We start from the raw sequence: 14,402 nt of genomic DNA, 5'->3' as shown, positions 1-14,402 counted from the left end.
TAATAAGTGTGTGATTGCTACTCTGCTATAAATCCTCCGAGTACTGTGTGGTGTCAGCATTACTGATCCAGGGATGACACCGGAGCACAGAGATCAGACTGTTTGAGGTCTGGTCGCTACAGTCTTGTAGCCTGGCCATCCAGTTTTGGGATTTATATGTAATTGCTAATGAGCATAATCAGACTGTGGCTGATCTTTGGGATGGAGTTAACCTGAAAATCACATTTAGGAGATGTGTAGACAACAGATTGCTTCTTCTTTGGTATGACTTATTAAGCATTATGCAAACCACTGTTTTTAGTGATGATGATGATGCTTTAATCTGGAAACTAGAGTCCAATGGTGTCTATTCAGTTAGATCTATGTATGCCATGGTCAATTTTAGGGGCATTAGCCAAGTCCATATTCCTGATATGTGGAAAATTCATGTCCCTCCTAACATCCATATTTTTTTGTGGTTGTTAGCTCACAATAAGATGTCAGTGAGGGATAATCTCAGTAAGAGACAACATTTAGATGACTTATCTTGCTTGTTCTGCTCTGAAGGTGAAAATATCAACCATTTGTTCTTTGAATGTGTTGTAGCTCTGGAAATCTGGAGAATTATTCACTCCATTATAAACTGCTTCCCCTTGCCTATTCTGAGTAAGGTAGCAGAAATGTGGGGGCAAGATAATAAACTACAAGCTGAGAATATTGTCATTTCAGCTGTCCTCTGGGCTATTTGGAGATGCAGAAATGACATGTGTTTTAATAACACACATTGGATGGGTGTGCAGGTGGTGCTGGGGAGAATAGCAGGGTACTGCAACTCCTGGAAGATCCTCTGCAAAGGAAATGCAATAGAACGCATGGAGATGTTTACTGCGGCTATATGGGAGGCGACAAGAAAACAACCGCTGCTACTCTGGCCAGAGCCAGGTTGAAGAAGAACGAGCTCTGGCGGCTGTACTCCCTGCAAAAGATGGGTGGCTTGATGGGCATGGAGGAGAGCATGTTTCCTGGAGAGTTGATATGGCCTCATGTCTCATCTTAATGTCAGTAGCTGGTCCATGTTTTAGCGTGTTTGTCCAGACTAATACTTTATTGCCTAGGTTCTTTGTTTCTGTTTTGCTTTGCAAAAAGTTGTTGCCGGAGAGATACTCAATCTCCTCCCACGATTTGTAATAATGATGTACTCTGTGAGTTTAGAACTGGGGCGGGACTGCCCTTTTTCGTTTAGTATTATAAAATGTTTTACTTATTTCCAATCAGTTTTATACACATTTTAGTGTGTCTGTTTATTCGTTTTAATTTTATAATAGTGAACGGAGAGAGCGTCATATAAACAATTTCATTTATTATTTTCTTTGTAGGCTTGCTTAAAACTCAAACAACATCGTAAAGAAAAAACCTCAAGCAATAGTCAAAATATTGGCTACCCAAACCGTCCTCCTTCGCAAAGCTACAGCTCAGCCCGTCTTGAATCCCCGATCCAGCAGCGCCGTTTCTAGAAACCTCGCCACGTGGCCGACTAGAAAGGATCGGAACCTTCCAGAACCCGCTGGATGCTTCTCGCCCCATCCCCAGCCTACCCCCATCACAAAATCCCCATTTCTAGACCATTCCTTCCTTTCCTGCGCAACCAAACCAAATCTCCCCGTCTCCTCTCGCCAGAGCACCACCAGCACCGTCGCCCTCAACCAACTCATCAATGGCGTCGCCGGCGCTGGGGGCGGGGACGCCGCCGTTCCTCACCAAGACGTACGCGATGGTGGACGACCCGGAGACCGACGACACCATCTCCTGGAACGAGTCCGGCACGGCGTTCGTGGTGTGGCGCCGCGCCGAGTTCGAGCGCGACCTCCTCCCCAAGAACTTCAAGCACAGCAACTTCGCCTCCTTCGTCCGCCAGCTCAACACCTACGTGCGTTCCGTCTCCGCCCACCCACCTCTCTCCGGCTGGTTCGGTAGATCCAGATTACCAAGGGTGCTGCCGCGTTTGTTGTGCAGGGATTCAGGAAGATAGGCCTTGACAGGTGGGAGTTCGCCAACGAGTGCTTCAGGAAAGGGGAGAAGCGCCTGCTCAGCGCGATACAGAGGCGGAAGGGATCTGGCGCCGGGGCGCCGGCGCCCGCCATGATGGCGACGCCGATTGCGACGGCGATTCCGATCTCGCCCACGCCGACCAGCTCCGGCGGGGACGCCGCGGTCTCTTCGTCGCCGCCGCCCGGGCTGGCGCTGGTGGCCACCGGCGCGATGGCCGAGCTGGAGGAGGAGAACGCGCGGCTGCGGCGCGAGAACGCGAGGCTGGCGCGGGAGCTCGCGCGCGCGCGCCGCGTCTGCGACGGCGTGCGGCACCTCGTCTGGCGGTATGACCACGGCGGGGAGGAAGTGGGGGAGGAGGACGAGAGGCACGGCGCCGCAGGCGCGAAGCCGATGCTGTTCGGCGTCGCGATAGGGAGCAAGAGGTCGCGCGAGGACGGGCACGGGGGAGGGGATGAGGGAAATGGGGCAGAGGAGGACGGCGAAGACGACGAGGAGGAGCAAGAACACGACGAGGACGACGAGAGGCACGCCGCCCGGCGAGAACAAGGGAAGGCTATGAGGACGGAGCGGTCGGATCTGAATGTGCTGTCGCTGTCCGTGCGGGCGGCGGCGGCGGCGAGGCCCGACGGGGGCTCGCGTGATCGTAGCGGAAACCACTAGTAGGATCTAAATCCACCTCGGGTGATCGTAGCGGAAGCCACTAGGATCTAAATCGTGTACCACTCTAGCTCGCATTATGACGTCTTTGTATCTTGACGTGACAAGAATTGCATTGCTGGTAGCACAATGTAGAATCAGCAAAACCATGTAGAACAACTGGTAGATTGTTCGGTAGTTAGGGCCTGTTTGATTTCCATCTAGACCTAGGGTTGGGAAAATGAGAAGAATTGGATGCCATGGTTTATTGTAGAGTTTTTTTTTTCAGAAAGGCCAAGGTCATATTTAAGTAGCACAAACCCATATATAGAACCCCTATAGAAACAAGCAAAAAGAGTGTATGTGATGCAGGAGAAAAAAAACATCACACTCTTCTAACCCAATAATCATGACTCAATACCCTAATAGGTACACGTCCTTTCTTTCAACACATGGCATCACATCTATGTTGTCAATTATCCCCCTTCACACTCTCGCCGATGGTTTGTTTCGTCTCCAAACCTGATTTTATCGAGGTGTTCATTTTCAATCCAGATCGGTATGAAAGAAGAAGAACCACACGTTGTTCATTAAGGTTGCATCATAAGTAGCATTTTAAAAATAATTAACAAATAAAATAACATCATATTTAGATTCTACATATTTTCCTAATCAAAATTCATATATAACATATTGAATTTGAAGCTAGGTTTAAAAGATATGGATATTTTAAAAAGCATTTGATATGTACTGTGGGTTTATTAACCCAATTATTAGTGGTTTCCTACTAAAGTGAAAAATCTGACTTAAAACTAGTTTTCGGGTTGATTATGAGAAATATTAGGAGGTTTCTTGCAAAACCAAAAATCCGACTTAAAATTGGATTGCAGTTTAATTTTTAGAAACATCAGGGCAAACTGATGGTCAAGACGTGGCGAATCCAAACGTTACTGACCATTCGATTTCCTATCAATTGCATTGGATTCTGCCATGTGTACTATTTAGAAGTTTCTAATAATTAAAAACTTATCCTAGAATCATGATCTTGCTCCAATAGAGTTTCTTGCTTGAATAAAGGCGCATCCATTTATGATTTAGTGTAGATCTTCCATGCATGCTCATGCTTCATTAGAGTTTCTCTTGAATAAAAGTGTATCCATTTATGAGATTACTTGTGAATTTTTACTCAAGATTAAAGAGTTTGATCAACCATTTCTTACAGGCCATATATCTTGTCAAAGAATTTCAATCAAATGTTGCAACACTATCTTTGCATATTCATGAAATTTAACCATTGAGGCCATAATGTGTTATATATACGTATTGGAGCACTATGCAGCTAAGGTTTTCCCTTTTCAATAGATCTAGGTATCATTAGTAATAAATTTGTATCTTGAACTTCATGCACGTAATATGTACGTGTCAGTTGTTTGTCAACATTGTGTTATAACAATATCTCACAACTCACGTGAAAAGCACGTGGAACTCACTAGTAGGTATAGATTAAAATTTCGACTGAATTATTGAGGGTGCCAAAGTCTTCCTTCCCCTTTGTCTCAGTGAAGTTATATTGTTTATATTTTAGGGTTTCATAGAAAGGAAATTATTGTGAAGTTAGGCTCAATGATGCTAAGTTTGTTCTTTCAAAATTGCTTGCAAAATTCCCTCTTAAGTTTTTTTGCATGCCAAAGCATTTCATAGAGAAACAAAATCTATGATGTTGGCCCTACAAGTCAAACAAGAAGCACTGTACAAGCCCTATGAACTAGAATCATCTAATTGACCAGTCTGTCTCCAATTTCGATCATTATGTTGGGGAAAAGTGTGTGAAAGATCGTGGATGTCGCCTAGAGGGGGGGGGGGTGAATAGGCGATTTAAAATAATTACGATTTAGGCTTGAACAAATGCGGAATAAACCTAGCGGTTAATTTGTCAAGCACAAAATCTACAATAACTAGGCTCACCTATGTGCACCAACAACTTATACTAAGTAAGATAAACAACTATGTGATAGCAAGATATATGACAAGAAACAATATGGCTATCACAAAGTAAAGTGCGTAAGTAAAGGGCTCGGGTAAGAGATAACCGAGGCACGCGGAGACGACGATGTATACCGAAGTTCACACCCTTGCGGATGCTAATCTCCGTTTGGAGCGGTGTGGAGGCACAATGCTCCCCAAGAAGCCACTAGGGCCACCGTAATCTCCTCACGCCCTCGCACAATGCAAGATGCCGTGATTCCACTAAGGGACCCTTGAGGACGGCCACCGAACCCGTATAAATGGCAACCCTTGGGGCGGTCACCGAACCCGTACACTTTGTCAACCCTTGGGGGTTGTCGGTGTCAAAACCGGCGGATCTCGGGTAGGGGGTCCCGAACTGTGCGTCTAGGCCGGATGATAACAGGAGGCAAGGGACACGAAGTTTTACCCAGGTTCGGGCCCTCTCGATGGAGGTAAAACCCTACATCCTGCTTGATTAATATTGATGATATGGGTAGTACAAGAGTAGATCTACCACGAGATCAGAGAGGCTAAACCCTAGAAGCTAGCCTATGGTATGATTGTTGATGTGTATGTTGTCCTACGGACTAAAACCCCCCGGTTTATATAGACACCGGAGAGGGTTAGGGTTACATATAGTCGGTTACAATGGTAGGAGATCTGAACATCCGTATCGCCAAGCTTGCCTTCCACGCCAAGGAAAGTCCCTTCTGGACACGAGACGGAGTCTTCAATCTTGCATCTTCATAGTCCAGGAGTCCGGCTGAAGGTATAGTTCGGCTATCCGAACACCCCCTAATCCAGGACTCCCTCAGTAGCCCCTGAACCAGGCTTCAATGACGACAAGTCTGGCGCGCAGTTTGTCTTCGGCATTGCAAGGCGGGTTCCTCCTCCAACTACTTCATAGAAGATTTTGAACACAAAGATAGTGTCCGGCTCTACAAAATAAGTTTCCATATATTGCCATAGAGAGAATAATATTTACACAAATCTAATCTGCTGACGTATTCCGTAGCGTGACACACCACGGCCAAGCCTTTATCCGAGTCGTTTCAGTATCCCACCTCAGCGCGTTATGCGAGGCGGTTTCCTTGGCACGTCTTGTCAAAGCAGAGATCGTGTCCCCTTATTCCGGGATTCTCATCAATACGGGCGTGGGTAACCCAACCGCTTCTAGGTCTCCTAGATCATAGGCAAGTCCAAACGGACACGGAGAGGACGCTCGATATCCACCCTCTTTATAAAGGGATGAGGCCTTTTATTTTTCCCTCCCGTGCTCAATCGAGTCCTTCCCCCACCTCAAGCTCAAACGCCCAAAGTTCAGGTCAGGTGCTCTGAACCTTCAGTCATGTCCGGATCTAGCCTTCAAGGCCGATGGGTGCCTTCTTCCGTCATGGAAGAAGATGTCAAAAAGTTGAGGGAGGCCCGATATCTGACCGCCGAGATTCTGCATTGGCTGCCTCCCCGGGGCCAGGCCGTCCCCTCCCCCGAACCCAACGAGAGTGTCATGTTCGTCTCCCACTTCCTCCGAGGTCTAGGCCTTGCATTGGATCCTTTTGTCAGGGGCTTGATGTTTTACTACGTGCTAGATTTCCATGATCTAGCTCCGGACTCCTTTCTTCATATCACGACATTTATTGTTGTGTGCGAGGCCTTCCTCCGGGTTACCCCTCACTTTGGCCTATGGCTCAAGACCTTTGAAGTAAAACCGAAGATGATCGAGGGGCAACATGCGGAGTGTGGAGGTGCCTCAATACACAAGATGACGGGAGCTGCATGGCCCAAAGGTTCCATTCCAGAGGTGTCCGAATTATGGCAACAGGAGTGGTTCTACATCACGGCTCCTAGAAGTGCCAAGTGGGCGGCCGCCCCTGTCTTCCGCCCGGGCCCTCCACCATCGCTGATGTCATGGATTAGCAGAGGATTGAGCTGGGGTCCGGCCAAGGACGTGCCTATACTGCAAAGCCGCATTCAAGATCTCTTTAACGGAGATTTCAGTTTGGTTGCGGTAACACAAGTTATGCTGGTTCGTCAAGTCCAGCCTTGCAAACGCCGACCTCTTCGCTTGTGGGAGTTCAACCCCGAGGGACCGCGCGCCATTCAAAATTTCCTCGGCCTAATGCACGAGGAGATGTACAAGTCGTTCTTTGGACCTCAAGTGGAGTGTCCGAAAATCACCGAGGACGCGGGCCTGAGTAGCAACCGCGCCGCCGAACAGGTAAGGCGTCTTCCGACCGAGCGTACTACCTCTTCTTTGATGCGAAGTTATTTCTGAGAGTTCGCTTTTTGACCAGGACTGGCTAACGAAGGTGAAGTTGATTCGGTGCTCGGCCCCCCTCCTTGAGGGTTTGGAAAATCTGATATTGGAAAAGATGCTCCAGACCGCACCCTGCCCGGAGCCCTTGAAGGAAAATGCGGGCGGTCGCGGGCCCCCAACACTGGCCGCTCTAGCTGAGGGAGCGAGCGTCTCCATGAAGGAAGATGATCATAAGAGAAAAAGGATTGCGTCCGGGGATTCGGAAGCCGAAGCTTCCAAACGGGAGAAGAAGTCTCCCACAGAGGGTCCTACCCCGGGGGGTGCGGTTACTGCATAAAGTCTGAGGGGGATCAATTCTCCCTCGAGTCGTAAGTGACCCAAAGTACTTTAATAGTACAGATATGTCGTCTTTTCTTCTGAGAAAATAACCACTGCATATATCTTTGCAGTTCGGGCCTTAGCCCCTCTCAGATGAGCTCATCTTCGGGGGATCTTCTTCGGGAGATGATGGAGAGCGAAACGCCTCCTCCGGACTCCTCCGCTCCGAAAGCGGGCGATCCTGAAGTGTCGTCGCGGAGGGCCTCTCCGGGTCCGGCGAGACCAGAAGATAATTCTGTCGACCCCTGAAGCTTCCCGTGTCCGGCTCCCAAAGAGAGCAGGCAAACGAGTCTGGCACCGTCTAGTGTACGGTCGGATGTTCTGAGGGAGTTGGTGGGGCGAGCGGCCATCTCAGATGAACACCGTGTGCTGATGAATACGGTGATGGAGAGAATCTCGTCCGCCGAAAGCGGATTGCATAAAGCTTTTATGAGTCTACTAACAGGTTTTGAGGTACGTAAAATAATGTATGATAGTCCTGCACATGCTAAGTGTGCACTGTGTAGATAGTAGCCCCTGAGACTTTGGTTGTCGTTGGGAACGACGACGATCAGAGGATCATAATCCCAGGTAGTAACCATACTACTTTTATGAGCAGGTGATGGAAGCTCCGGTGGCTAGCCGGACTAGCGAGTTTGCCCATTTAAAACGGCAGTTGGATGCGGCAGACACCGACATCGAGCTTGTTAACAAAAGGCTTGACGAGGCGCATGGTAGGTGTTATTATCTGGTAAACGCCGCATAGTAAGAGCAGCATGAAGGCAGTATATTTAACATGTTATTACTGCAGATGGAGCTGCCACTGTTGAAGCCTTGCGGGCGGAACTTGCCTGAGCCAAGGAACAAGCGAGATTGAGTAATGCGGCTGCTTTGAAGGCGGCCGAAGAGTTGCGAGCCGAGAAGGCCGCGCATGGCGAGAGCCGGGATAAGATGGCCAATATGGCCGTAGAATTAAAAGCCGCCGTCGACCGTTGCCGGGCTCTTGAAAAGGAAAACCAGGTGAAGGCATCGGACCTTGAGAAGGCTGCTGCAACGGGAAAAGACCTCCGCTCTGCTATGAGGGCAAAGAAGGAGGAGCTGTGGGAAGCCGGGGATATTCTAGCTGGGAAATCCTTTATGCTGCAGAGGAAGTTCGGAGATCCACGGTATGCCCCTCTGGATCGGCTGTGGAGTTTGGAGGATGTGTATATGGATTTGGCGGCGAGGGCTGCCGATGCGGCCAAATACTTCCAGAGTCAGGCGGACCGTCAAGTAGACCAGCTGTTTTGGAAACAATTCCTTTCTCCCGAGTGTCCGCTTTCATTGACGGACCAATTAGCCGAATGGGCCGAACTAAATAGGTTGTCCGGACTCTCCATGAGGTCTGTTGTGGATCAGCTATGGCCGAGAAGGTTGAAACCGAGCAGCTATTTCAGCTTGGTGCAGCAGTTCCTTGACGTGGTGCCACGCATAAATGCGATGAAGAGGTCGGCGTGCATAGAAGGCGCACAAATGGCCTTTGCCCGTGCTAAAGAATACTGGGAAGAGATGGATGCTACCACTGTTGCAGCGCAGGATTCGGCCATAGGTCGAAGGGCTGCTGAGCACTACTTTGAGGAAGTTCTTGAGGGTGTTCGTTTGATAGAGACCCAGTGCTCAAAAAATATTATGTTTGAGTGACATGTAATCTCATTGTAAGTGAAATTCTTTTATAAATTTTCATAAGGCTACTTTTATACTTTTGCCTGAAAGTAATGTGATGCCTCTTGGGCGGCCGTTTATGTATACATGTGTATAACCTGAAAGATTGCAGTCGTCGGCTTCAACCCCCACGCATATAATGCGGAGGTGTTCACAGTAACACGCGTTCACACTTAACCCAACATCTTGGTCCTATTAAGGAGGTCATAGCGGAGCGAGCGAGGCAACCGGACTATAATGCTTTAACACTTTCACTTAGCCATAGGAGTTTGACAGTGGGGCTACTAGATAGCCCCTGGTGGCTCCGCACTCTCCCGATCCCGGGGTGCGTATATGCCTGGACAGAAAGCGGCCCTTCGTTAAGGCGGAGGAATTCTAACATTCCCATGGGTTATCGAGTGGTTGACCAGTCTCGCGCTAGATCATGACAGTCAGTTTTTGGCTTTCTCTACTGAGGTGCTCGTCCGGATGAACCAGGGCACAATCGCAGTAGTTCTCCTGGTGCAACCTTAGCCGGTAAAGAAGAACGTAAGGCACCAAAACACAGGAGCCGGGCAAACCCAACATTTGACCAAAGACAATGATTCGGAGCTGATGCATATAGGGCCAAACTCGCGACGCCGAACACTCCCTAAGGTATTCGGTCTTTGTGGTATAAACCGGGCTTAAATAATGGCCTTCGTAAGAAGCCCCTTATGTCCAGGTACGTGCATTGGTCTGGCGTGGCCACATGCCAAGAAGTCAGCATCCTTCTCAACGGTGGATATGTATCAACAAGAGACAGTAAAAAAGGTTTACGCAGGGTCTTAATCTAAAAAGAATCCTTGGAGCGGGTCCCTGCTGCACGTCTGCGCCTGTGTCTCTGTTGTGCCGTATCCTGGACGGGTGTGGCACGATGATCGTCTGTAAAAGAGAGGAATTTAGGTGAAAAAGGTTGTCGTGCAAAAAGATAATTAAAGAAACTATGCATAATTCAAGATGAGGAGGAATGGCCACATGTCTGCGCGCGTTGAGCCCCTTGTAAATAGGGGTGTGACCATTTATTCGGTATAAGTAGCGGCGCCGGACTCGATTAGTTGTGTCTGAGGTCTTGACGACCTATGGGGCGCTTTGGCTAGTCCGGGCGCCTTTAGTGTGTGGCTGCCAAGGCAGCCTCACTCTCTTCGGCGCGCAGAGATCGCTTGATATTTCCGTGCACTGAAATGATGCCGCGTGGACCGGGCATCTTGAGTGTGAGGGAGGCGTAGTGTGGTATTGCATTAAAGCGAGCGAAGCTTCGCGCCCGAGCAGTGCTTGATAGCCACTTTGAAACGGAGCGATGTGGAAGGTTAAATGCTCGCTACGGAAGTTATTGGGGGAGCCGAATATGACTTGTAGTAGGAGGGAGCCCGTACAACGAGCCCCTGGGCCTGGCGTTACTCCTTTAAAGGTAGTATTGCTATGGCGAATTTGTGTTGGGTCTAACCCCATCCCGCGGATTGTATCCTGGTATATTAGGTTTAGGCTGCTGCCGCCGTCCATCAAGACTTGTGTGAAGTGATATCCGCCAATTACTGGGTCTAATACCAAGGCAGCCCATCCTGCGTGTCGGATACTTGCTGAGTAATCACGATGGTTGAAAATGATCGGTTGAGACGACCATTGGCAGGGCTTCGCGGTGACAGGCACTTGGGTATATTTTCCTGGGGGTGCCGCGTTGTTTTTTCCCTTGATCATGTGTAGTACGTTTACTGTTTTGACTTCTGGTGGGAATTTTTGTTCCCCAGTGTCTTGCTTGGGAGGCTCGTCCTCGTCTTCACTTGGTGTATCCTCCCCCTTGTGTACGGCGTTGAGCTTGCCGGACTGCTTGAAGACCCAACATTCTCTGTGGGTGTGATTAGCGGGCTTGCTAGGGGTACTATGTATCTGACATACCTGGTCCAGAATTTTGTTGAGGCTGGATGGTTCATCCCTGGTGCCTTTAGTGGGCGGCTTTTGACCTGGCCGGGAGTTTTTGAATCTGGCATTTACTGCCGTGCCCTTCGTGCTGTCTTCTTTATTCTGGCGTTTGCTATTGTTGTTGCGCCGTGATTTCCCGTTTCCATCTCTAACTTCAGATGTACTGGGGTCGCTGGTGCTGCATCTGGCTAGCCAGCTGTCCTCACCCGCGCAAAAGCGGGTCATGAGGTTTGTTAATGCGGCCATCGTTCTCGGCTTATTTTGGCCGAGGTGTCTGGCGAGCCATTCGTCACGGACGCTATGCTTGAAAGCTGCCAAGGCTTTGGCGTCCGGACAGTCGACAATCTGGTTCTTTTTAGTGAGAAACCTGTTCCAAAGCTTTCGGGCTGACTCTCCGGGCTGTTGAGTTATATGACTCAAATCTTCCGCATCCGGAGGTCGGACATAAGTTCCTTGAAAATTTGCCCGAAAGGCGTCTTCGAGCTCTTCCCAACTTCCAATGGAGCTTTCGGGGAGGCCTTTGAGCCAGTGACGAGCTGGCCCTTTGAGCTTGAGGGGTAAGTATTTGATGGCATGGAGATCATCTCCTCGAGCCATATGGATATGAAGGATATAGTCCTCAATCCAAACCCCAGGGTCTATTGTCCCATCGTATGCCTCTATGTTTACGGGCTTGAATCCCTCTGGAAATTCATGGTCCAGCACCTCATCGGTGAAACATAGGGGGTGTGCAGCACCCCTGTAACTGGGTGTACCGCGTTGTTCTGATGCTTGTTGTGTTGCATTGTATGCTGGGGCGCGCTTGCGTGGTCCATAGATGGATCTTGTTGCGCCATCCTTTGGGTGCGAGCCCTCACGTGGGTCGCGTGTTGTATTGTGAGCGGCATTGTATGCCGTTCTGTGTTGATAGAGGGGTCGTCTATCCGACCAGGTGGTTGCTTTGATATTTGGTTGTGGGGGGTTGGAGGCCTCCTCATCGAATTCGGGTAGCAGCTTCCGCTTTGGGTAGCTCTTTGAGGGGCGATCGTCACCGTACATTGCTGCTGTATTAAGTATTTTACTCCATCTGAATTGGAGTTTGTTTTGCGCGGCCTTGAGCCTTCGCTTCTGCTTTTTAAGGCTCCTTGCGGTGGCAACGAGCCTTTCGCGGGCATTCTGATGCTCCGGGTGCCTGTCCGGCGTTATGTCGTCCGGACCATTATCCCTGATAGTATTTGTTTGTTCGGTTTGAATATCCGGATTGCCGTTGTCCGGCAGCGGTTCGCCCTGCTCCAACACTGGGTCTGTGATCGCTATTTCTTCGAGGCGGGATTTGGGGCGGCTCTTGCGTCACCGTTTTGACTGCTTTTCGAGGGAACAAGCCTTCGGTGCGTCCTTCCGCTCCTCGTCGTCATCTTTTGGTGCGTCCATCGTGTATACGTCATATGACGAGGTGGCGTTCCAGGGCCCAACAGGCACTGGTTCTTCATTGTCTCCTTCATCAGCGTCCATACCGTCGATGTCTTCGGAGTCGAAGTCGAGCATGTCGGTTAAGTCGTCGATAGTGGCTACAAAGTGGGTGGTGGGTGGGTTTTGAATTTCTTCATCGTCCGTACCCCAACCTTGTTGACCGTAGTCCGGCCAGGGCTCTCCTGATAAAAGAGAGAGACTTCAATGACTTCAGAATATCGCCGAAAGGCGAGTGCTGAAAGATGTCTGCGGCAGTGAACTCCATGATCGGCGCCCAATCGGATGCGGAGGGTTCGGAGTCCGGAGAGGAGTCCGGCTCCTTGGAGTCACGAGCCTCGCAGAGTACGGGGCTGGTGTTCGGCTCAGTCGCTGTTTGGATCGCAGCCGTCGAGGTGGCGTCCAACCGCCCATCCTCGATCGGCGCAGTTGGCTCCGAACTGAGGGTCGGAGCCGGTGCGGGTGCGGCCTCCAGGGCACCGTTCGGCGGCAGAGCTAGATCATGCTCGTCATGACAGTGCGGTGCACTCAGCAGTGGTTCAAATCCGTCGAAGATCAAGTCCCCGCGGATGTCAGCCGTGTAGTTTAAATTTCCGAATCTGACCTGAAGGCCAGGGGCGAGCTTTCGATCTGCTCTAGATGGCCAAGTGAATTGGCCCGTAGTGCGAAGCCGCCAAAGATGAAGATCTGTCCGGGGAGGAAGGTCTCACCCTGGACAGCATCGCCATTGATGACCGTAGGAGCCATCGGGCCCGACGGCGACGGCACAGAGGAACTCTCAATGAAAGCACCAATATCGGTGTCAAAACCGGCAGATCTCGGGTAGGGGGTCCCGAACTGTGCGTCTAGGCCGGATGGTAACAGGAGGCAAGGGACACGAAGTTTTACCCAGGTTCGGGCCCTCTCGATGGAGGTAAAACCCTACATCCTGCTTGATTAAGATTGATGATATGGGTAGTACAAGAGTAGATCTACCACGAGATCAGAGAGGCTAAACTTTAGAAGCTAGCCTATGGTATGATTGTTGATGTGTATGTTGTCCTACGGACTAAAACCCCCGGTTTATATAGACACCAGAGAGGGTTAGGGTTACATAGAGTCGGTTACAATGGTAGGAGATCTGAACATCCGTATCGCCAAGCTTGCCTTCCACGCCAAGGAAAGTCCCTTCCGGACACGGGACAGAGTCTTCAATCTTGCATCTTCATAGTCCAGGAGTCCGGCTGAAGGTATAGTTCGGCTATCCGGACACCCCCTAATCTAGGACTCCCTCAGGGGTGGTCACCGGTACCCGTCAAATTGCTCGGGGCGGTCTCCACAACCTAATTGGAGACCCCGACGCTTGCCTGGAGCTTTACACCACAATGATTGAGCTCCGAACACCACCAACCATCTAGGGCGCCCAGGCACCCAAGAGGAACAAGCTCAAGGGTACCAAGCACCCAAGAGTAATAAGCTTCTCAACTGGTAACTTCCACGTATCACCGTGGAGAACTCAAACCGATGCACCAAATGCAATGGCAAGGGCACACAGAGTGCCCAAGTCCTTCTCTCCCAAATCCCACCAAAGCAACTAATGCTAGGGAGGAAAATGAGAGAAAGAACAAGAATGAGAACACCAAGAACTCCAAGATCTAGATCCAAGGGGTTCCCCTCACATAGAGGAGAAAGTGATTGGTGGAAATGTGGATCTAGATATTCTCTCTCTTTTCCCCCCAAAACTAGCAAGAATCCATGGAGGGATTGAGAGATAGCAAGCTCGAAGACGGTCAACTATGGGGGAAGAACACGAACTCAAGGGATAAGGTTCATTGAGGAAGAAGACCCCTTTTATAGGAGGGTAAAAATCCAACCGTTATGCTCACAGCACGCATAGAGCGGTACTACCGCTCAACCTCATGGTACTACCGCTAGGGGTAGCGATACTACCTCAAAGGGTAGCAGTACTACTGCTTGCGAGCGGTAATAAAAAATACATCCGTGCCTACCATCGCTGGACTTATGACGATTTTTTTGGTCCAGAGCGGAAGTA

General features: G+C 49.8%; 1 protein-coding gene across 1 annotated transcript; it reads left to right on the top strand.

Annotated features, from left to right (window-relative positions):
• Positions 1-1,512: 1,512 nt before the first annotated feature.
• On the top strand, positions 1,513-2,937 carry LOC125539321 (heat stress transcription factor B-2a-like). The gene is made up of 2 exons (XM_048702749.1): positions 1,513-1,906; positions 1,993-2,937. The coding sequence occupies exons 1-2, from the start codon at positions 1,694-1,696 to the stop codon at positions 2,686-2,688; spliced, it is 909 nt and encodes a 302-aa protein (XP_048558706.1). The 5' UTR covers positions 1,513-1,693; the 3' UTR covers positions 2,689-2,937.
• Positions 2,938-14,402: the final 11,465 nt, after the last annotated feature.

The sequence above is a fragment of the Triticum urartu genome, chromosome 2, assembly GCF_003073215.2.
Source record: "Triticum urartu cultivar G1812 chromosome 2, Tu2.1, whole genome shotgun sequence".
Lineage (NCBI taxonomy): Eukaryota > Viridiplantae > Streptophyta > Magnoliopsida > Poales > Poaceae > Triticum > Triticum urartu.
This window is presented reverse-complemented; position numbering and strand designations above follow the sequence as displayed.

Excerpts from the sequence above, each read along its gene's own strand:
- LOC125539321 (XM_048702749.1), top strand. The coding sequence starts at position 1,694 with ATGGCGTCGCCGGCGCTGGGGGCGGGGACGCCGCCGTTCCTCACCAAG. Across the intron at positions 1,907-1,992 it reads TCCGCCAGCTCAACACCTAC|GGATTCAGGAAGATAGGCCT; the intron begins GTGCGTTCCGTC and ends TTTGTTGTGCAG.